Here is a 25,295-nt window from a genome sequence, read left to right on the forward strand (position 1 = left end):
GGATAGCAATGCTGAGCTCAGTTCTAGGCAAATGTGGCTGGGACAGAGGGTGTCATAACGTGACAAAGGACCGCAGTCTCATTTAAAATACGGTCAGTAAAAATCTGCACTGATATTCATTGCTGGAAATGGAATTTATTCTGGTGTCCCATAAATTTGTGCGGAGGTGGGAGAGCTAGGATTTAAGCGAGTGACAACATAAAGTGAGCTCAGTCACGCTGCTGATTCTTGAATTGGAGGTTGGGAGCGTGGCCGCGAATGCAGCTGCATCGGCCCACGAATGGTGCGCGCGCTCGTGCAACAAGCAGCAGCTGTTTGGCCTCCGCCTTGCGGGAGCAAGCAGCGGCGGCACGAGAGCCATATGTTTTCAATTAGCACTCCCGCCACTGCTCGCTCCCGCAAGGTGGATGCCCACACAAGCACGAGTGAAAAGGAGCAGACCGATTTCTAAAGGTCATCTCCTAGACCGAAAGAGCTTTGGACTATACCATTTCCGGCTTAAAGGCAATATTTATCTCCATGTGTTCCCATTCCTGGCATGTCACGCCGTTTGGTGCTTACTTTCCACCATGGGAAAGAACAGTAATGTGCTGCATAGCTAAATACATATAGGGTCCCAAAGCCAAGACCGTTGCATTGCAAATGCTTGTTTGGCTAGTGGGTTAGTTTGTGCTTAGGGCTTCATAACTTTTTTACTCGATAAGGTATACACAACAAATATGCATCCTTTTTTCCAACACCCTGAGGATTCTAAAAGTACCCTGTGGATTTCCCTGGAGGGGACCGAGAAATTAGCCAAAATACAGTAAAATGTTGGTTTTGGTGGTGGGGAGGTATGGGGGGGAAAAAGTGCTGAAAAGAAAGCGTCGATTTGCGGTGCTACATTCACCATCTTCCCAGCTTTTAGGATCAAGCAGACATTTGTCAGAAAACCAAAACGTTCTACAGTTTTGGCATTTTAGTAGACATAGCCTATTATTCCTATTTTTTGTGCTTTCATCCTCCTTCCCGTTAATGGTAGAAAGGAGTGTGAAACCAATAATGGATTCCGGAAAGCTTTACATTTCTGAAAAGTAGACACAATTCTGAAATAAACAAGAAGTAATTTGTATAGATCCTTCAAGGTTTTCCTAAAGAAAGTAACAGTTGAAAGAAAAAAATATTGAAAATGAGTAGGAAAAAAAGTGCCATTTATACCTGCATTTTCACCTGTAACTTCTATGTATAACAGATTTTTAAAAGCTATATACCGTTACGTCCGCTGTACCCCTCTGGTTGCGGCGATATATAGGACTTGTAGGTTCACAAAGAACCTGAGGTGCCGTGCCGTGCCCAGTGCCAATAACTGAGCTGCGCCTTACAATGTTTTTTTTATTGTGTACTGAGTATACAGTAATTAATTTGGTCAAATGTAACAACATATGGAGTTTAGAAGCAGTGGTTATTTACACATCTCCAATTTGTGGGTACCCATACTAGCATGTGAATTAAAGGGCATTTTTCAAAATGTTTTCTTTTTTACACAGTGTTACATTTGGAAGGCAGAAATGCATAGAATGTCAATTGGTAATGACACTTGTTCTATTATTCTATGTTCACCTAAGTGATAAAAACGGTACTTCACTTGTGTGGTTAGGCCTAGTGCCTGCTACTGGAAACGGCACAATACACAACATGTACACATCACATTTTTCCTCAGAAAAACTCCCCTTTTTTGCAGTGTGCCTAGCTGGGGATTTTAGACCCTAGCTCAGCCAGCACCTAGGGAAACCTAGCAAACCTGTACATCTTTAAAAACTAGATTGCCTGGGGATTCCAGGATGGGGTGACTTGTGTGGCTCATTTTCCTAACATTTCCATGAAGGAAAGTTCTGGAAACTGAGGGAAGTCACAAACTTCCACCCTCTTTGTTCCCCAAGTCTGATAAAAATGGTACCTCACTTGTGTGGGTAGGCCACGTTCTGAGAGCAGGTGAAGGTGATGTCCATGATTTCCTGAATTAGTGGATCTAAAATTCTAAGGCTGCTTGCCTTGCGAAGTTGTGGTCCACAGACAGTGGGTACCCATTCACAACAATTAAAAGTTTACCTAATGGCAGCTCCATCTCAATTTCCCAGTGCGGTACTTCACTTGTGTGGTTAGGCCTAGTGCCTGCTACTGGAAACGGCACTATACACAACATGTACACATCACATTTTTCCTCAGAAAAACTCCCCTTTTTTTGCAGTGTGCCTAGCTGGGGATTTTAGACCCTAGCTCAGCCAGCACCTAGGGAAACCTAGCAAACCTGTACATCTTTAAAAACTAGATTGCCTGGGGATTCCAGGATGGGGTGACTTGTGTGGCTCATTTTCCTAACATTTCCATGAAGGAAAGTTCTGGAAACTGAGGGAAGTCACAAACTTCCACCCTCTTTGTTCCCCAAGTCTGATAAAAATGGTACCTCACTTGTGTGGGTAGGCCACGTTCTGAGAGCAGGTGAAGGTGATGTCCATGATTTCCTGAATTAGTGGATCTAAAATTCTAAGGCTGCTTGCCTTGCGAAGTTGTGGTCCACAGACAGTGGGTACCCATTCACAACAATTAAAAGTTTACCTAATGGCAGCTCCATCTCAATTTCCCAGTACTTTGCTTTAGTATGATACAACATAAAGCAAGTAGGAAAACACAAGGCGGGCTAGGATGGGCACTTGTGACAATAAACACGAGTCTCGTGTCTCTTTGCCTGCTTCGAGCATACTTGACAACTGCGACCTGGTCACTCCTTTTTGGGTGTTGCAGGAATTATATCAGCAAAGTGTCCCTCCTGCAGCCTTGCCACGTCCTCCAGAACGCATGAAGTGGAAGCTGCTGCTTCTGTAGCAGTGAGACTTTTAATCACAGACCACTGAAAGTCGAGGAAAGACATGAGTCTTCCTGTGGTTGTCTTACAATTAACAACATATGCATTGTATGTTGCTATGTGGATCAGGTGGGTAAACAGTTTCTTATACTAAGTGCAAGTTTTATGACTCATTGTATGGCTGAAGAACCTGGTCATTCTTATCCACACCACCCATATACTTGTTGTAATCAAGTATAAGGGTGGGCTTGTGGACTTCGGCCATCTGACCCCAAACCATGATAGAGGAAGTGCTCTCATCATAAAGTGTAGTGAGCACGTACATATCGCGCCTATCTGAGAACTTAATTGCAAGTAGTTTGTTAGAACGCAACACAGTGCTCTGGGATTTCTGGAGCTTCTTGCAAACTAGCACATGGCGGAAACCTTTGCAGCGACAATGAATCATAACGCAGGCAACTGTGCAAGCTTTGTAGAGCTCACTGAACAGTTCTAATCCTGTATAGAAATTGTCCACATAAAGGTTATAACCTTTTGTGAAGGCGTAGCTGAACAAGCTCCCATATGAACTTTCCTGTGACACCTAGCGTGAGAGGGCAACCTACATGGTTTAGAGTTGAGCCCTTCCCTGTATATACTCAAGCTGTACACATAGCCAGTCGAGCTCTCCCACAGCATGAACAGCTTGATGCCATAGCGAGCTCGTTATACTGGATCAAGGACTCCTCCGTGTCTATATTCTTCCTAGGAGCATACAGCTCTAGATCTTGGCAGACAAATCCTCCACGACAGGCAGAATTTTGAACAACATGTGGTTCTTGATGGTCCCGGGTCAATGCAGCATAATTGTCCATAAAAAATGCAGCAAATGCTGCAATAGAAAAAAACGCTCTCTGTTCTTGTATGGTTCGAAGATGTGGGTACCTGAACCGTGGGAGTAGACCAGTAGGACAGCCAGGTTGGTTCATGCACTACCCCCATTTTAAGCTAAAGGCCCAAACAAGCATTTACAATGCAATGGTTTTGCCTTTGTTAAAGTTAGAGCTATTGGCATTGCTCTTGACATTATTTTTATTTATGTTTTGTTTTAACATAAATACATGGCATTGTCATTTACAATGCCACTAGCTTTATCTCTCGCAAATGACACAAACACCCACAGAGAGCCCCCCTAAACACACAGAGCCCTTCCACACACACACCGCCACACAGAGCCCCCCACACACACAGCCACACAGAGCCCCCCACACACACAGCCACACAGAGCCCCCCACACACACAGCCACACAGAGCCCCCCACACACACAGCCACACAAAGCACCCCACACACACCCACACAGAGCACTCGACACACACTTACACAGCACAAGCAGGCAACAGGGGCACACGGAGGCACAAGCAGGCAACAGGGGCACACGGAGGCACAAGCAGGCAACAGGGGCACACGGAGGCACAAGCAGGCAACAGGGGCACACGGAGGCACAAGCAGGCAACAGGGGCACACGGAGGCACAAGCAGGCAACAGGGGCACACGGAAACGGAGGCACAAGCAGGCAACAGGGTCACGAAAACGGAGGCACAAGCAGGCAACAGGGTCATGAAAACGGAGGCACAAGCAGGCGACAGGGGCACGAAAACGGAGGCACAAGCAGGCGACGGGGGCACGAAAACGGAGGCACAAGCAGGCAACAGGGGCACGAAAACGGAGGCACAAGCAGGCAACGGGCACGAAAACGGAGGCACAAGCAGGCGACAGGGGCACACGGAGGCACAAGCAGGAAACAGGGGCACACGGAGGCACAATCAGGCAACTGCAGGCAGGACACTACCGGGCTGTGCCTTGGGACTGAGGACGCCGTGAAAATGGGGCATGTTATAGCGCCATAATTCTGTGAGTACTGACCCCCCTCCTTAAGATGTGGAGCTCTCGGCACTGACCACTCAGCCGCCCGTAGCACAGGACACTGGTGGGCGTCATCACTGTACCAGCCCTCTCTTGGAAACTGGGAGCCCCGGCTCGTGCTGCTCTGCGGGGACAGGGTAGGTGGACAAATTCTGTCCGGGCAGCGAACGAGGGTGCGGCGGGCCTGCTGTTGCCCGGATCCTCCTGCTGAATACTGTGAGGAGCGAGGGAGTTCCGAGTGACCAGCCTGACACTACCTCACAGAGACTGAGGGCGCCAAATGGAGTGGGGGGGGGGGGGCACCGCATGCTGCCAAGGAAGAGAGCGAAGGGGGGCTAGGGACGAGAAAAAGGGGGCCATCAGAGGAAAGGAATTTGTGGGGGAGGAGGCCGGCGTGGGCAGTCGATGGTAGGGGATGGCTAATTGGGTTGGGTGGGGTGGGGCGCGGGGCATGCGGGCGAAAGGAGGATCAAGCATGGAGAAGGGGGCGGTAGGGAGGACGAGCACGACTGTTACTGTCAGGCATCCATCCTTCAACAATTTCCCACTTACCTGTTTCCCACAGTCGTCCTTTTTGGTAAATAGAGCCTAACATGTTAAAGTCTATTCAGATTGCATGACAAAATTCTGAGCAGGCACTCTATCAGTGACATGTTACTACTCTGTTTTTCAGACCTATTATCGAAATAATTTGTTTAGTTAGTCGTTTCTACTTTCTCGCAAAGGAAGATAGGCACGGCACTTCACTATGATTCACAAAGAATAACTGCGGTGGTGGGTTTTAACGCAGCCCTGAATAAATAGTGTGTATTGTAAACAAGTAACGCAATTATTGTGTCAGTGACTTCCCTGGAAAGCATCTTAGGTTTTGGTAATGTGGGCTTGGAGTACTCCGCTATGCTCCCGTCTTTGCCTGGACTGGAGGCATGAGGGGGGGGGGGGCAGACGCACAATGAAGGGTAATAAAGGTTGCATACGCTAGGTGCGGGTCGAGGCTACATCTGGTAGGACAGTGGCGCGTGGCAGGGGTGCCACAGTGCTCAACGCAACAGTGATCGCAGCAGAGGGGAGGGGGGAGACGACAAGGAGAGCCGGTGGGTGTGGGTAGGGGGCTGGCTACAGATCGTTGGGGGCACAGCGGAAGGTTTGGAGGTGGAATGGGGCCGGTCTAGGGGGCAGGTTTCAGTGGGAGGGGGCCGGCAGCACAGGGTGGGGGCTTGGCTGGTCTGGGAAAGGGGGGGGGTCTTCCACGGGCGGATGGGTGGCGCTCTGTTCACCTGAAGGACCCGGCGGCATCAGGCATGGGGGCGGGGCAAAGGATTAACGTGAGTGAGCTATTTATTTATGTGTTTGTTTGTGCGGTCTTGTGTGGCGCGGGCTTTGCCCGGGGGTGTCGGGCGCTTCGCGGGGGGACCAATAATGATATACAGGAGCGTAAAACGGAGGCAAACAATAAGTTGCATGGATCAAAAGTGACACTAGTGAGCAACAAAAATACAGGAGGTAGCAATCGGTGCATTAAAATAAAAAATAAAAAAGTGAAAGGGGTGCAGGTTACAAAAATGTACTAAATACGCATAGACGTGCAATACTGCAATAAAAGGCAGACACTCCATCACAAGAACAGACGTTACGTAGGCAATGGAGGCACCAGTGCAAGTATTTAAAACAAACAAAATGTATGTGTGAGGTAGCAAACACTATGTTACAAGGCGGAAGTGGCGTGTGCGGGTTCCGGGGGGGGGGGTGCTGTGCATGGGTATTGGGATGTTGCTGGGCATTTGGACTGCCGGGACGCGCTGGGGGGGGGGGCATGGTCCGCGCTGGGGGGGGGGCATGGTCCGGGCCGGGGGGCTCCCCGGGGGGGGGGGGGGTCTTGCGGGGGCGTGGGTTGGGCTTGGGGGTGTCCTTGGGCCTGGGGGGGAGGTGGCCTGGGGCGGGGATTTGCTGGGCCTAGGAGTTCGGAACGGGGCACAAGGAGGGGGGTTGGCTGGATTGAGGAATTAATGCCATGGAATAGTGGATGTATGGGATGCGGGCAGAGGGGAGAAGGCTGGGGGGGCAAGGACTCAGCAGAAGGAAAAGGAGGGGCATTCGCCACAAGCGCAGGAGGGCAGACGACACACTCAAAGGGACGCCGTCGCCTGGGCAGTGCCAAGCAGAGGAACGCCGGTGCGGAGCCTGTTTGGCCGCAGCTGCAGAGAGGGCGGGGGCGCCTGGGGAAGAAAGTGCAAACTCCGCATTACAAATTGTACAAGAAGGTGCTTGCGTATGCGGGGGTGTGGCTTCCATGCGCTGCAATGGGTGCGAACTTCGTGCATGGTGGGGGGGACACGTGGCATGAAAGGACGTGTGGACACGGGGCAGGCAGCATGGGACACATAAAGCGGGGACGGAGGCCTTGGTAAAAGGTGCTGGATGGACTGGGTCGGAGCCCGTGGGGTGCCCTGCGGCCGCACCTGCAGACTTGTATGGGCCAGACTGGGGTTGTGCTTGTCCGGCAGGCGTTTCACGAGTACAATAGGGCAGGTGTAAAGCTCTCGCCCGATTTACTTTGCACGTAAAGCATTAAAAGCCCGCTGCGTAAGAGTCAGGTGCAGGACTTGCTCCCAAAATGCCTGGACTACCGTAGGGGTGATGGGTATCGTAAGTGCCGCGCGAGGCGGCTCCGAAGGGCTGTAATGGAGCTCTGATAGAGGGTACAGCGCCGTTAAGGCCAGACGCGCTGTCCCGGTGAAATTACTGTATTAGTTAATTTGCACTAACACGCCACACATTCTCAGTTGGTATATGGTATTCTGCCACTTGTAGCATCATGTTAGCAGGACGAGCAAATGGTCTGTCACTGTGTAGCGTTCGGCTGGGAGGACTGGTGCACAGGGAGGGGTGTGGAAGGGTCGGTTGGTTATTTGGTGATGGGGGGGCTCAGGGGAGGTTCGCGGATGCTTGGTTGGGGTCGTGGGCCAAAACTCCCTCTCCCTCCCCCACAACAGACCGTCCCTCCCAAGTGCCCACGGCCCCTGCCTTTGTCCATCTGTAGGGGTACAGAAGCTGTGTTAGGACAGGCGAGGTCAGGCACGCTGGACACTGATGGGTGTCACAAAGAGCTGGGACTAGCTGTCCAGGTGGCTGCTTGTTTACAAGAAAGGATTCTTGGCAGAGGTGTGTAGGAAGTCATTGCGGAGGGAACGGACACACGGAGAGCGGGAGGGGGGGGCAGGGGCGGAACGGCACAGAGGACATGAGACGCGAGGGGGGGTGCGGGGCGGGAATGGACATACGGAGAGCGGGAGGGGGGGGCAGGGGCGGGAACGGGCACACGGAGAGCGGGAGGGGGGGCAGGGGCGGGAACGGGCACACGGAGAGCGGGAGGGGGGAACGGGATAAAAACATGCTGCTTACCTGAGCATTGAGCAGGAGAAACAGTGGTCGACGGGCCCCGGCGCCATCTTCGGCGGAATGAGAAAACACGCCCTGACAGAAAAAAAAAAACACGCCCACCGCCGAGATGACGCGAACAGAGGGGCGGGACTTAAAAAAAGCCAGAGAAACGCCCCCGAATCGCGTTTTCCCGAGAGAGCGTGATTGACAGCCTCTGTCTCCCAATGGCTAGCCTCCATTTATGGAGCTAGCCAATGGGAGGAGGGGGCGGATACCCGACCCCACAGAGAAAAACATAAGGTTTTCCTAGCGCATGCGTACTTCGTACGCATTTGCTAGGCAAAACCTAAAAATATCTTCAACTCCCCTAATGAAGTGGGAGTCCACTTGCGTGCCTTAGAATGAGGCCAGAGAGTGCCTTCATGCTCCCAAATTGTTTGGCGTGCAAATTTGTTTGAGAGAACCTTGGTTTATCAACTATACATGAAACAACTTTGGTCAATGATACTATTTGAACAAAATACCAGCAGAACCATGAGAACACACATCTGTAATTCTACTAAGGAAAACAAGCCACATAGGCGAAATAATCCTGTTCTCTACAAATTTGTTAATTGACACAATTGTTGAACTATTCAGTTAAAATGCAAAGGACAATACATGCAAACAACTGTCTGTGAAAATATGGAATTTCACAAATGGATGCATGGAAATAAGTGTGCTCACTTGGACAAAACAATTGTTGAACTATTCACTACAAAACTGTATGCAAAAGTAATGAATTGTACAAATGGATAAATGCTGTCACTTAGATAAATCGCATCACAGAAAAATGATTGTAGATATTTATGGTCTAATTGGTCTGTTCATCAGAGTTTGGTAATCAATGAAAACCAATAAGCTCATTTCATGCATCACATATTGCAATTAATGTAACGAAATACATTGTATTACGGTCAAAACTACAAATCCTACAATGGCTCATTGTGCGTAATATGTGGGAATATAAAATGACATAGAGAAAGGACATACCCAACCGTGAACAAGCCCTTGTGGTGAAAGGCGTTGTTGGTAGTGAAATAAACAACCCTTGAAAGCTTATTGTTGGAGTGTTGCATTCTCTTTTGGGCTTAGAAAATGAATATCGGGCTGGATTCCACCCGTTCTTTGCCTGCACCAGACGGTTGAGCGCTCTGACAAAGGGGCATCGTGTTTGCTATTTATAGACATGTCAGCAGCGCCCAGTCTCAATTACAAACATGGATACTTCGATACTTGACCCGTACTAGAAACAAAACTTGATACAAACTCTCTAATAGTGGTTTCTTTTGTTGCTCCTTTTATAGGGGAGGCTCAAAAAGTACCTCCACAGATGCAAACAATTCTTCCTACAAGAATCAAACTCCATCCTCCCCCTCTAGAGAATTTTACAGGGGAGGTTATAGAGTAAACCATTTTAAAGGAAAAGGTAAAAGTACACAACGCGTACCCCTCCATCTTCCAATAAACAGTGACTTAATAACAATCCCTGCTTCCATCATACACCTATCAGGGGAAGACTGCACACGTTTCTTTCCATTTGGCGATCAGTAACACCAGACAAATGGGTGTTGGACATTATCCAACATGGTTATGGTTTGGAGCTCACAATCAATCCCCCAAATATTCCATCTTGCATTCAGACTCTCTCTAGAGCACCAACAACTGCTCAGACAAGAAGTACAATCTCTTCTAATAAAAGAAACTATAGAACCAATTCCAATACAACACCAAGGATCAGGGGTTTATTCTCTTTACTTCCTAATCCCAAAAAAGGACAGGTCTCAACGACCAATATTAGATCTCAGACCCCTAAATTTATACATACTATCAGAGCACTTACATATGGTCACACTGCACCAAGTGCTTCCCCTCTTACAGCAAAACTACTTTGTCAGCACTAGACTTAAAGGATGCGTACTTTCACATCCCTATTCACCCAGCACATAGCAAATACCCAAGATGTGTGATAGCAGGAAAGATTTATCAGTTCAAAGTGTTCCCCTTTGGAGTAACTACAGCACCACAAGTATTTACCAAATGTCTAGCAGAAGTAGCAGCTCATCTAAGAAGACAACAAATTCATGTCTTCCCATATCTAGGTGATTGGGTCATTAAAGCCAAAACTCATCTCAATTGTTTACAATACACTCAAATTAGGATAAATCTCCTTCACCAATTGGGATTCACAATCAATGCGCAAAACTCCCCTCACCAACCTACATAACTGCAACCCTATCTTGGAGCTATCCTAAACACTCGGGCAGGTTTAGCCTATCCCAATGCAGCCAGAATTAACAATTTCAAAGCAACCAACATCTAACAGTAAGAACGTTCATGCAACTGTTAGGAATAATGGCATCTTGCATTGCCATAGTACCTCATGCAAGAGTAAACGTGCGTCCTCTATGGGAGTGCTTAGCACAACAATGAAGTCAAGCACAGAGTTAATTAAAATATCTAGTGTTAGTAAACAGCAGCACCCGTCGCTCTCTGCAGTGGTGGATCACCCAAAACTTCAAAAGGACGGCCTTTTATCGACCCTGTTCCACAAGTCGTGCTCACAGCCGACACATCTTACAGGATGGGATGACTATCTCCAACATCTAATAGTTCAGGGTCTCTGGAACACCAAACACAAATCTCCACATCAACTACCTGGAGCTTCTAGCTCTTCATCTAGCACTCAAATCGTTTCTACCTCACCTGACCGGTTTAGTTGTTTTAGTCTGGACGGACAATATGACAGCTTTGTACTACATACAAAAACAAGGAGGGACACATTATTCAGGCCTTACGCCTCTCTCCGGCAATTTGGCGTTGGACAATACCATCACAAAATCTAATTGTTAGCAGAACACTTTCCCACAACCAATTTGCCGACTTCCTCAGCAGAATGCAGCAAGTCCACGAGTGGGAACTCCACCTTCAAGCTCTCCTCCCATACTTCCGCAAATAGAGGTTTCCGTAAATCGATCTCTTTGCAACATTAGAGAACTAAAAATGGCCAAACTGCACCTCCAGATTCCCAAACCCTCTATCCGAAGGCAGTGACCTATGGATGTATTGGTCAGGAATATATGCTTACGCTTTTCTGCCTCTCACTCTTCTTCCATTTCTGGTTCGGAAGCTCAGACAAGCATCTCTCATCCTCATTCTAGTAGCTCTCACATGGACTCTTCAAACATGGTTCACCACTCTTCTAGAACTTTCAGTAGTTCCACATCAGAAGCTTCAGCTCACCTCCGATCTTCTGACAGGTTTAACCATTGAGAAACCAGACATCCAAACCCCAGGGAGCTCAACCAACGATTTGGCTACTGAAGTCCTAGAGTTTGGATATTTAAAAATACCATCAGATTGTATGACCACTCTTAAAGAAGCAATAAAGCCCACTACTAGAGCATGCTATGCAACAAAATGGAAAAGGGTTGTTATATATTGTACTTCTCAAACCATTGATCCATTAGATGCTTCAATACAACAGATAATGTTATCTATTGCATCTACAACATGCAGGCCTTGCCTGCACATCCAAATGTTTACACCCATGCAGTAATAGCAGCATATCTTCAAAACAAACAACACTTCTCTTTATTCAAACTACCAATGATTAAAGCCTTTATGGAAGGCCTTAGAGTGATACCGCCAACAGTGTCACCTGCACCTGTATGGGACTTAAAAGTTGTTCTAACAAGACTTATTGGTCCACATTACATAATTGTCCACTACAATTCCTTTCTTGGAAAATTGCTTTCTTGATTGCTATCACTTCACCAAAACTTGTCAGTGAGCTCCAGGCATTAACTTTAGAAGAACCATTCTTCCAAGTTCATAAAGACAGTGATTCTTCGGACTAACCCATAGAAGTTCCTTCCAAAAGTAGTTTCTGCATTTCATATTAACCAATCAGTTGAGTTAACAGTTTTTCCCCCTGAACCGGATTCAGTAGCAGAAAGGGCCTTAAACACATTAGATGTTAAAAGAGCATTATTGTATTACATTGATAATACAAAGGATTTTCGAAAAACAAAACTGTTTGTGATAAAGGAAAACCTATTTCAAAATCTGGCATTTCAAGGTGGATTGTTAAGCGCATCCAAACATGCTATATTATAGCCAAAAGAACTTTATCTATACCTCCTACAACACATTCGACTTGTAAAATAGGAGCACCCATGGCCTTCTTAGATAACATTCCTATAGCTGAAATTTTTAAAGCAGCTACATGGATTACACCACACACATTTACCAAACATTGTGTGGCTGTATTTGCATGTCAACAAGCCAATGTAGGAAGAGCAGTGCTAAAAACACTTTTTGAAACCACAACAACGCATGCTGGTTAGCCACAGCCCTTTGGAGGGTACTGCTATACAGACTATGCAAAGCATGTGTATCTACAGCACACATGCCTCAAAATAATTGTTACTTACCCTGTAAGCATCTGCTGTTGGCATGTAGAACTGTAGATTCACATGCGTCTCCCACGTTACCAGTGATCACTGCAGTTCTCATTATTTACATCATGCACGCATGGACATCTCTATACTCCACTTACTTACTCCATTCATACCCTTTTGCGGGAAAACAATCTAAAAATGTAGTCGATGCCCATGCACACTATCACCGAAAGGAGGAGTAACCTTACCTTGTGACTGGATAAGAATCCTTCAAAGAAAAACAACTTGCAAAAATCCGGACCCAAAACTAGATGGCAGGAGTATGCAGAGCATGTGAATCTACAGCGCTATATGCCAAGAACAGATGCTTACAGGGTAAGTAACATTATATATATATAGATATATATATAGATATATATAGATATATATAGATATATATAGATATATATAGATAGATATAGATATATATAGATATAGATATATATAGATATATATAGATATATATATAGATATATTCACTGAAAAAACCATAGGTTATAGACCATATATAGTTAGGAATTAGCATTTACAAAACCTTATTTTACTCACACAAAACCATTGAAATTCCATATATAGTTAGTTGCACTAACTATATATCGCGCACCCGCAATCCACTGCTGATGATGTCACATATTACATCATTCATGACATGGTCAGTGACATCACTGATGACATCACTGATGACATCTCAAATGACATCACTGATGACATCACTGATGACATCTCATTTGACATCAATGACCACATCACTGATGATATCATTCATGTGACAATACAATGCATCTCCTCATATTTTAATATAACCTCTGTTTCACCCAGTGTTAAATACAGAGTATAATTTTTGAAACCATTGACACACCAATACTAGTTACTACATACGCACTCACTGATTCCTATGTCTACACACACATTCACTCATACAATCATTCATACATACAATCACTCATCTTTACAACACTATCATATGCACTCATACACCTATACAGACACTCACACTCTGCCACTCATCCATGGAGTTACTCACACACCTAGTCAGTCCTGAAAAGAATCAATCACACTTCCATTTTCTCATCTATACAGTTAAACACAGAACACCTTACATTTTTGAAACATATACTAACACATACTTTCTCTCTTATAGAATCACTGATACAAGTACACATTGATCTGCACAACACACTCAGTCTCCCATACAAATACTTGTGCAACCAATCAATAACCCATATAGCTACTTATATAGCTACTGATCAACACATGCAGCAGCTTGCACAACAACAGACATACTGATGCACACTTTCAGACAGTCTAGTCACTAACCCGTGCATTCAGTAAGACGCATTTAATCACTCACTCATACAGTCAATCACGCACCTACTAAAACCTTCATTCAGACACTAATACATCCACTCATTCTTCAATATGTAAAACATATTTAAACTTTACAGAAACACATAATCACTGGATGTTGTCATCAGTGATGTCATCAGTGATGTCACTGACCATGTCATGAATGATGTAATATGTGACATCATCAGCAGTGGATTGCGGGTGCGCGATATATAGTTAGTGCAACTAACTATATATGGAATTTCAATGGTTTTGTGTGAGTAAAATAAGGTTTTGTAAATGCTAATTCCTAACTATATATGGTCTATAACCTATGGTTTTTTCAGTGAATTTTCAAGGTTTTGTAAATGCTAATTCCTAACTATATATGGTCTATAACCTATGGTTTTTTCAGTGAATTTTCAAGGTTTTGTAAATGCTAATTCCTAACTATATATGGTCTATAACCTATGGTTTTTTCAGTGAATTTCATTGGTTTTTTAACAGCTAATATCTGTAGCTGTAAAATGTATTCTTCTTTAAATCCAAAAATATATTTTATATGTTTATGAATAATTTTTTTTTAAAATATTTTTTTTTCTTCGTTCCCGCTTCGCGAATCGGGAAGCTTCCCGTTAGCTGACCTTGATGCCGCGAAATAGACCGCGAGCCGGTAAACGTTTCTTTACCGCAAGTGCCGCGTTAGAAAACAACATCGTGACGCCTCCCGTCCGCATGACGTTTCACGTTGTCGCGTGATACGTCATATGACGTGCTACGTTAGCGAACTGGTACGCGAAGCGAGTCGCAAAGCGCAGGTTTCTGGAAGCAAACCGGGAGGCCCTGCAAAGCGCTCAACGTAAACACAGCAAGTCATGTGACTTGGTAATAACACTTTTCATTGGTTCATTTCACTTTTGGTTTCCTAATGATGTAAGACTAGGTCATATAATCTAAAATGAACACTTTTGATTGGTTGAGAACTCTTGTTTTTCCCAAATGATGAAAATCCCTCCTTCTTTCCTCACTCTGACTTTCATCATTGTGAGAGAAAGACCCTTTGTGATCACTGAGCAATGGCTTCTTTAGTAGCTTCAGCTGGTGCTTCCCCACCACCTCCACCACATCCAAGGAAGAGTGGACCACCTGCTCAAGTTATAATTCAGCAAGAAGAGGAAGAAGAGGAAGACGAGGAAGAGCAGGAAGAGAGGCAGTTTTTGCCTGAGGAACCCAGGACGTCTCACCGGAAAGAAAACTTCATTTGGCAATTTTTTAAAATTCCCAAAGGTCAGAAAAAAGTAAATGCAAGATACGTAACTTGCCTTATATGTCAAGATAGACTGTCCAGAGGAACCGAGAAAAAATACAGTTTCGGAAACTACACAATGCATCGCCATATGACTAGGTGGCATCCTAACAACTACAGTGCTGCACAGTTTCGGAACGACCTAGATAATCTCCCTATTATGGCCAGAAGATCTGTTGTACCGGAAGTAACGGGACCAGAGGGCAGGGAGATGGTGCCAAATATACAAATGAGATTTGGTGAAGTAAAACACATCTGCGTATTTTGCGATGGATTCATTTGCTACGGAGAAAGAAGCATCACTCTGATCAACAGAGCTATTGACTATCATATGCAAGTTTGTACGAAACGCCCAAAATAATAAATACTTTTTTTTTGTTTTGTTGCTCCTGTTGAGCCCTTTACAATGAATCGTTTTCATTGCCCCCTCCAAGAAAAACCCCAAAAAATATAAAACTGTTCAGAAAAATTCAAAAAAAGTAAAAAAAAATTCTGAAAAATAATAAAAAAAAATATAAAACAACAAAAACAATTAAAAAAAGTTCTTTTCAGAACTACCTCCCCGTTATTAAAAAATTGGTACAATATTTGGAACTGTGCCAACCTCTATTTCTCTTAGTTCGCTTCCCAGTTCGCTCGCCGGTACGCGAACCGGAAGCGAACCAAAAACAGTAAGTATAAGGGAAGGAAACAGACACTTATGTTAAAAGAAAGACCGCTATAGGGGAGTAAACTAGAGATACTATTACCCGTAATCCACTGCTGATGATGTCACATATTACATCATTCATGACATGCTCAGTGACATCATCAGCAGAGGATTGCGGGTTTTTTGGCAACGTGCCTTATCCACGGTTTAATAACACTGCCTTTTGCTTTATATAAGTTTTCAAATTGTATGAAATATATACCAATAGGTCGTTATGAACCTTTAGGTAGTGCTTTTCTTCATGAGGTCTGGTCGCTTCCATACACATACAGATGTTTCAAAGATGATCAAGAAGTTTATCTGAATGGAGAGGAATGCACTGAGACGCCAGATCATTCACTAATGTGTAGGCACATACAGTTACACGGTTCATGCAACAAACACCGACCAAATATGGCTTGCGTGTTGCAAGGCACGCCAGTTCCTGCTATCATCCCCACGTTCAAGTTGTTGGAAAATGGTAGTTATTTGATGCTCAATAATGAAGATTGTTCTGAGTTAATTAAAAGTATTCCTTTTATCGTAACAGTAAGTGAACGGGTTATTTGCTGCAGAAATGTTCTATTTTCTCCCACACATGAACATAGGGAGTTTTCAATCTGGCCACAAATACCAACCTTGGGAGAGATTTCAACGGCATGGCAAGAATAAGAGCTCTTTTGTCTCAGAGAGAGGTGGCCTTGAGTTCGGCCCGTTAAACTTTCGTGCTTCACATAGCGAACACCCGTACAGAGGTGCAGACCCTTTTCAATTCAGATTTGCCTTTCAATTTCAGCAAGATGGTTCGGACTATCTTTAACGCATCCTCCACAAAGACCCTGGCGCACTTTTTTAAAGTTGTTACCAGTGGTCTCGTGACATCATTTGAGAAAATCTTTGGAGTCATCCCTGCTTTCTTTCATTCTATTTTCTCCACTCTGCTTCGTGGATTGGCATTTTTACTTGCATTACCAGCGGACGCTCTTGTGCTTTTTTACATTTTTAAATATGGATGTCCCTCCTATGCAACCTCCCACCCTGCAGCTGCTGACACTGTTCCGCAATCGCATGCTAGAATATTATGGCACAATGCCGTTGGCGATATTAAACACGGCATATGGATTATCTTTTCGATTCTCCTACTTCACCTGTGTCCAGCCTGTATTTCACTGCCTGACCTGTGATTTCGATTGGGCCATTGATTTGTGTCTCTGCGGACCGGTTTCTCCTGACGTCGACTTTAATCAGCTGATGACTCCTATCATTACTCACGAGTTGGTTTGTCCTGGCGAAAGGATTATGGCTGTGGCATTGATGCATGGACTAATTGGTCCCTGGAATTTATTGGCGGCAGCACAGTCTTTCTTGGAACAGAGCTTTCTTGAAAACCCACGAGCTGTCCTCTGATGGTGATAGAGGATCCGGTGCTGGGAGAGCACGTATGTTCTTTTCCGCTTTTAAATTGGATGGCTGAACTGTTTTCGGATGAAGACGGTGACTTCCTATTGGAGGCTGTTGCAGCTTATTTTGCATACACAGTTATGTCATAGACCTTTTTCATGTTTGATATGCTGAGTACTAGCATTTCATTGACAATTCATTGACTTATTTGTCAAGTTTTTATTATTTACCTTGCCTATTGGCTTAAGACTCGATAAAGTACTTGGCTGTTTTATTTTTCTTTAGCATTAAATTTTCCTAGTTTTTAATGCTTTACCTTGCGGACCGTCCACATATAAACTTGCAATCTGCTCTCATGAGATGGCACTTCTATTATCTTATTCAGTTCGTTTCCGGATCATGGGGAGGTGTCATCTAGGTCCTGGATATCTTTACACCGTGTTAAGTTAGCATGGGCTCATTACCGGTTTAAACGCCATTTTTCCTTTTTTGCAACTTCTGCACACGACACTTAGTTGTTGCTTTAGCTTTCCACCTAGTAGTTCATCGTGGTTTACATGAGAATAATATGTTATTGCTCTACTATCTGCTTTGCTTGTTAAACTATATCTGTACAGCGAGTGCTAAAGTTTCAAGAACAACACGATACAGAATTGTTATGAGGTCTGATCTCCACGACTTCATACTCATAACATAAGTGCAACTTCTGCCAATTCTGGGCATGAGGCGGGTTTTATATTGCTTTGCCGAACACACATACACAACAGTTGATGCGGTTCACATGAAGAGAGAGCTGGTGTATGCTGATGTGATTCCTTCAAATCTAAGACACTAAAGTATGGGCACGCCCTAAACCAACACAAAGAGACCTTCTTAGCAAATAATATAATATGTGTATTAGGGAGGGTGAGATATAAGCAGCCGCGGGCCGTGGAGGGAGTTACGGTGAGGCAGGGAGGCGGGGAGGGGGAGAAGCAGGGTGGAGCCCTCTCTACCCTGCCCCTCCCCGCCTCCCTGCCCCACCGTAACTCCCTCCACGGCCCGCGGCTGCTTATAAGTGTTGCTAACTCTTATTCATTTACAGCATGTTAACATACTGTCACCATTCGTTTTTTATGTACTAGTAACTATGCTGGTAATTTTGCTACTGATAATATGTGTACTTGTATTCTCCACCCTGCTTCTCCCCCTCCCCGCCTCCCTGCCTCACCGTAACTCCCTCCACGGCCCGCGGCTGCATAAGTGTTGCTAACTCTTATTCATTTACAGCATGTTAACATACTATCACCATTCGCTTTTTATGTACTAGTAACTATGCTGGTAATTTTGCTACTGATAATATGTGTACTTGTATTATCTAAGATACTACGCCTGAGAAGACGGCATTAGTAAATAAACATTTCAAATACACGTGTTCTTCTTAACTCCATGTTCTGGTTTCTAAGAAATATATAACGACCGACTGTTCATGAGTTCCACGTATCCTGAGGTACTATAAGTTCATATTCTGGATTGTCTAAACATTGAGAGTTTGTTATATCCAATGTGACACTGTACCTAGCTTGCTAAGGAGTTTTTGATTACTAACATGAGTTTTGGGACACCCTAATTCGCCGAGGTTCCAATCCTCTGTCCACAGTTCTGTGTGAGAACAGAAACCCTGCGACAGGGGCACCCCCGACCCTTGCTGGAGCTTCATCACACTTGCGATACAACTCCAGCAATGCGCCACCTTTACGGCACAGATACATCACGCATCTGTGCTGTTTTTGCCCCATGATGCGCCGCATTGTAAATGCAGCACACCATAGGTGACGGAACAGCGGCACAGAATGACTAACACATCCCTGGTGATGCGCCAGTCATCATAAATGTATCCCTATGCTTCTTATCTTGTTAGAGATGAACCGCCATATGTATCATCAAAGTTTTTTGCATTTCCTAAATAGCGAACTTTAAGGAATAAATAGCGATTCTTTACCATTCCTAGTTTGCGATGAGCTATTTGCTAATTACAAATTACCCATTCATTTCCTTCATTTCCATAGGGCGGTTGGACTCACTTTTAGCTCGAACGGCTGAATGGATTTCCACGAAACTTGGCAAAATTGTAGGGACTGGTAGCCCGATGTGCCTTTGCTATGTCTCAAGATATATGCTCCAGTGGTTTTTACGAAAATTAACTTTGAAAAATATATATTGGGCTACATTGGCCTATATATATGTTGGAGCCCAAATGTAGCCCAATGTAGCCCAATGAAGCCCAATGTAGCCCAATGTAGCCCAAAGATGGCCGCCAGACACACAAAAAAACAAATGTAGCCCAAATATCAGCCAGATGTAGCCCAACTATAGCCCACTGACAGAATGACCAATCAGCTTCGCAAACCTCCGTTACGCGAAGCGGAGCGCTGTTACAGATATATATCTTTTTTTGAACGTTAATTTCTCAAAATCCACTGGAGCACATATATTGAGACCTAGCAAAGGCACATCGGGCTACCAGTCCCTAATATTTTGCCAAGTTTCGTGCAAATCCATTCAGCCGTTTTATTATTATTATTATTATTTTTTTTGCCCCGCGGGGCCCTTTTAAAACCTCCACATCAAACCTAGGGGGTCAGCGAGGATCTACTATGCCCCCTTATGGTTATTTCCCCCTTTGTTTTGGCCTCCTCTTGTCTCTCGATCCTACCGAGAGACAAGATGGCGGCCGCTACGGACTTTTTGGAATGTTGACAGACGCCAGAGAACCAATCAGCTTCGCTTCACAAAGCTCCGTTGCGCGAAAAGTACGCGTCCTGGGACGCTGCCCGGTCCGCTGTTACAGATATATATCTTTTTTTAAACGTTAATTTCTCAAAATCCACTGGAGCACATATATTGAGACCTACAAAAGGCACATCGGGCTACCAGTCCCTACAATTTTGCCAAGTTTCGTGCAAATCCATTCAGCCGTTCGGGCTAAAAGTGAGGCCAACCGCCCTATGGAAAACTCAATGTTAAAAACACGTTTTGGGACCCCCTTTTTTCTCGGCCCCCCCTTGACGAACCCCCCCCAAATTTTCAAGGGCTGCTCAGAAACAAAATGTGCCATTTTCCTGAAAATTTCAGCCAATTCCGTCCACAAACGCCAAAGTTATTAGACATAGAATTTTCAAAAATCCCATAGAGAAAAAATCCTAACTATATATACCTACTGGCGACCGCCAGTAGGTAATATATATATATATATATCCATAGATCTATATAGCTAGAGATAGATGGAGATGTATAAATATAGATCTATATATCTTTCTCTATATGTAGATCGGGGCTTGTAAATCATTTTATTTTTACTAGACCTACAGGGCTAGTAACCTAAACAATTTTTTCGACCTAACTGAAACACACTTGACCTTAGTTTCTGAAAGTGGAGCAAATGTGACAAGATTTAAAGGCATTTTTACTTCTCATTCACTTTGTGAGCAATAAAGATGCCTATAAACCTTGCTATCTTGTCACCGTCCCTCTGCTTTCAGATACAGAGGTCAAAAGTCACTTTGTCTTACTACGCGCCAGAAAGGGCGAGTAGGACCTGGAAAATAGCTCGTCCTAATTGAATCTGGCTCGCAAATGCGAGCGGGCGAGTAGATTTTTCGAGCCCTGTAGATCATTTTTTTTTTATAGTTGTGGTTTATATTTAGCAGTGAGCAGGAGGGCCTATTTACCCCACCTCCACCCCCTGTCAATTTCATTTTTTTTTAAACATATTTAACATCCCTTCCATCCCACCACCCAGTGAGGGTAAATATGTTACAAAAAATAGATACAATTGACACAGGTGATTTTGTATGGTGTTTGGAGAAGTCCCTGGACCTGTTAAATGCCAGGAAGAATTGTATTATCATTATGACTGCCTTTTGTAAAATTTTCTGCTAAGCTGGTGAATCCTCTGTTTCGGCTTGTGCACAAGGCCACATCATTACTTCAGATTTGATTGCCAAGCTGCTATTGCGGACTGCAGGGTTGAGATGTCTGCCTGTGCTCTCTTGGGTATTCTACTCTATTCAGTAAAACAGTAGCTGTCTTAACCCCTATCTTTTGTCCTCAAAATAGCTAATTTCCAGGTAAATGAGAGTACATCACTTGAAAGTCTTTATTTTATTTTTTATTTTAAAGAGCTATCTCATTTCACTCTGTGAAAAGCGTCTCTCCAAAATTAACTTGGCAAGTAAGATGCCGATGGAATGCATAACAAATAGTCCATAGCCCTTCAGATTGTTGCCTTTATTGTAACTTTCAATCAAAAGGCAACTAAATCTCTGAGGCCAGTGCCTCCCAAAAAATCCATGCAGCTACCACTAAAGTATAACAAACCTTTCTTCAAAACCTGCTTGGTTAGTTTGCATTCTTTTCTGTTTGGACTCCTCCTTCCCAATCTTAATTCGATTTTTCTTGATGGGGAAGAGGTGCTTGCTATTCCGTTTAATTTTGTGTTCATGAATATTTGAGAAAAATCCCATGAATTTGAACATAATTATTTACTTGTAATCTCTAGTATAAACTTTGCTGCTTTTATGAAGAGCTGGTATGCTATCTTGGGGAGGTCAGATCTCCTAGCTTGACATCCTCAAATTAGAATGCCTAATTCAGGCTTCAAGCTGTACCCGCAATAACGGCTTATCTATGTTGCCTTATCATTTTGCGATTGTTAGTTAAAATTGTAATTGATTACGTTAAATAATGGTGCCTTTTGGATAAGCTGAATATGCAATTGTGTTCTAAAAGATTTTCTTTTATAAAATCTGCATTGATCCAACACATTGGCAAAACTCTTCAGTGTTAATAAATTCTTGCAAGCAGATAACTTCTTTGCACCGCATGAGGGCTCACTTACCTGGAGTTATTTGTATGTATTGAGGACAGTTCGTTACAAACCTACACCGACCGGTCATCCTGGTAATTTTCTCCTCCAAGCCAGAAGAACTGGTGGTATAACAATGATTGTTTCTAGCTCATTAAAGGGTGATTAAAGGGTGATTATTGTTGTAACTGGTTCACCTCCTGACCTTGAGTAAACCATGTGGAGAAGGAGGCTGCTCTGTCGAATCATTTGAGGGCACCTCTTTCCTTTGATCTCTCAAACATCTAATCTAGTATTCAATATGCATTTAACCCAATAAGTCTAAACTTGCTATAGGCAATAGTTTGATGCACCAATATAATTCCCGGTGAGAAATGCCAGAAGCTTGCCACGTCCATGACTAAGTTTGTGGTTTTTATGATGATGTGAAAGCATCCATGTTTTCTCCAGTGTTGTACCTACATGTGAACTGCTTCCCTTGCTGGTAGGAAAAAAAAAGTTATTTGGATATTTTTTGTGACGATTTTCTAACTTCAGTGGCAGGTTTCATTCCTTACAGCTTAAATTGTCTAGCAGGCGGGAGGGGGGCACATTTTAGGCTCCTGCTATGAAGTGTTTTAGTTTGAAACCCATTATAGGTTCTAAGCGCAACAAATACCTTGTTTCCTACTTTTAGATCATAGCTATAGTGCCTTTTTATAACCTTTTGCATTGGATATGTACGACGCAATCAATTTTTTGTTTCTAGTTTTAAGTAGTTTAGGCCAACATTTTTTTTTTTTTTTTTTCCTTTCAGGTTCGATATCGTGAGCGCATCACAATTCTTCGAGGGAACCACGAAAGCAGGCAAATCACCCAAGTATATGGTTTCTATGACGAGTGCTTGCGGAAATATGGAAATGCAAATGTTTGGAAATATTTCACGGACCTTTTTGATTACCTTCCACTTACTGCCTTGGTGGATGGCCAGGTATGTTAGTTGTGTTTCAGCTTTACTGTTTTTGAATAGTTAATTCAGCAGACACTTCTGTATGCATGAAGATGTTAAAGTTGAACTTTTGACAAGTATTAGGGAAGAATAATTACCTTGCTGATGTTACTTTCTAAAACTATTTTTCCCCATGTAGGTTCTGGAAGTAGACCACACGTGTTGGATAATTTAAATTGTGATTTGTAATCCCTTATAGGGTGGTGCTTATGATTTGGTGCTTATTAAAAAAACTAATAAAAAGCCAGTCTAACGCCACCACATGTTACTAGTCTAGACCTACACTGTAGGACCCTGCATCATGGTCGTCATGAAAAATTGTTTCATTATATGGTTGAAGTAAATCATAGCCCTCTGAAACATCACAAATGGCATTCCTGACAAGGCATGCGTTTTGCCACACCTGCTCACTCAAATCCAAAGACATAAAGGCAGTAAATAAGGGTATGCTCACCGCAGTTTATAGCCCCACCCCTAATGTGGCTAGAGGACTCTGTATCACAGATGAGGCTGGTCCATCGCAATTCCAGACATCACTGAACAGACCAAGAAGTCAACATCTCGTAAGAAATGGTGTGGCCAACCTTTCACAGCAGCTCAATACCTGGGTCACTGGAACTATGCTATTCTGCGGCCTCAGCCTGTCAGTATAATTATAGATGTGCTGAATTTGCCTCATAAACCAATGTCTGGTGTATTATTTGCAGGTTTTAACAAAAATAGTTTCTAGCTCAAATGGATCCAACGTTACGTTGAAGAAGTGTGGCTCACTGGTTAGAGGCGGCAGACCCGTAAGCAGAGAACGGCCCGGGACCAGGGTTCGATTCCCGACGCGGCAGGGTCGTGGGCCAGGGTCAGCGGACTCGATAATTCTCGCCTCGGTGCCTACTCTAGTCAGAAACCACACTCGGCAACTCTGGGCATCAGCTTGCCTCATCTTCACAACGGCCCCCCCAGACCGCCGGGGATGCTTGGTCGCACCTTAGAGATACCCATCAGGGACCATCTCTCAGGGTGAGCCAGGACGGGTTCCCCAGCGGTCGAAGCGTGGAGATACTCCTCCGGGAGTCGATTCCTAGCGCTATATAAACCCGCAATTAAATTAAATTAAATTACTAAAAATGTAGCAACATGGGTAGCAGTGCAGCGGAGGACCCTTTACAAAAATTAATTGGTAAACTTTCATTTGCTTAATTTGATAAACTGGTACTTGTGAGATGAAACGTCTCCCCAGGCAATATTTGCATGTAAAAAAATGCCAATGGTATTTCATTATCATAAAATGTTCTGCATAATGCTGCACAATTTGCATTTCCGTGCAGCCTAATTTAGTCAACCTTGCTGCAGAATTCCAACCTCTGTAGTTTATCCCTCTCATTCCTTGGTGACACTTCTGTTTTCCATCCAAATTTCTCTCTTGCTCTATGCTAAGACCTGTATGTTAAAACAGTGCACTCCCAGACACCATTTTGTGTTAACAAGCCAGAGTCTAGGAAGTGGTAAGGAGAAAGACTAGTGCTGTCTCTTCCCAAGACAAAAAGTTGTTTACAAAACGATTTTCACTTTCTGTGTTAACTGTCTTTGCCTGCGGTTGTTGCAGTTAAAAATTGTAGTTTTAGCCTGCCTGTATGTTAAAACAGTGCACTCCCAGCCACCATTTTGTGTTCACAAGCCAGTGAAACCAGCCCCCCCCCCAGCAACAGGGATATTCTACGTCAGAGGGTGCTTCTGTGAGCTGTTTAAACTGTGTTTTACTAGGGCCTGTGCACTTCGTTTTTTGGCCAACAGGGGGAGTAAAGTTGTATTCCAACAGTAATGTTAGATTTCAAGTTAGTGAGGCCCTTACCTGCTGAAGTCCAAAGTGTGGATTGAACCTGACTGTCTCCTAGGAGGATCTGAACAGGAGAAGCAGTTTCCAACTCCCTGGCCAGCAAACCTTGTCTGTGGTCTCTGGGACTTTATATGGTCTGCTAGTGGTTGGTACATGCCTACACTGATTGGTGGTTGTATCTGGTGTGTCTATTGGATTAGGGTTAATGTCCTCATTGGTTGGGTATTTGAGGGTTCTGATTGGTTTCTGGGTCTGTGATTAAACCATTGTAGGGTTGGGACTAGGGCTAGGGATAGAAATTT

At 44.1% G+C, this 25,295-nt stretch overlaps 1 protein-coding gene across 1 annotated transcript in view; it reads left to right on the top strand.

Annotated features, from left to right (window-relative positions):
- The window catches only part of LOC144769189 (serine/threonine-protein phosphatase 2A catalytic subunit alpha isoform), a 204,848-nt gene that overhangs the window by 82,407 nt on the left and 97,146 nt on the right, over window positions 1-25,295 (top strand). Inside the window, exon 3 of the mRNA XM_078653208.1 lies at window positions 22,971-23,144. Coding sequence (XP_078509334.1) covers window positions 22,971-23,144 — 174 coding nt within the window. The remainder of the gene's footprint in view (window positions 1-22,970; window positions 23,145-25,295) is intronic.

The sequence above is a fragment of the Lissotriton helveticus genome, chromosome 7, assembly GCF_964261635.1.
Source record: "Lissotriton helveticus chromosome 7, aLisHel1.1, whole genome shotgun sequence".
NCBI lineage: Eukaryota > Metazoa > Chordata > Amphibia > Caudata > Salamandridae > Lissotriton > Lissotriton helveticus.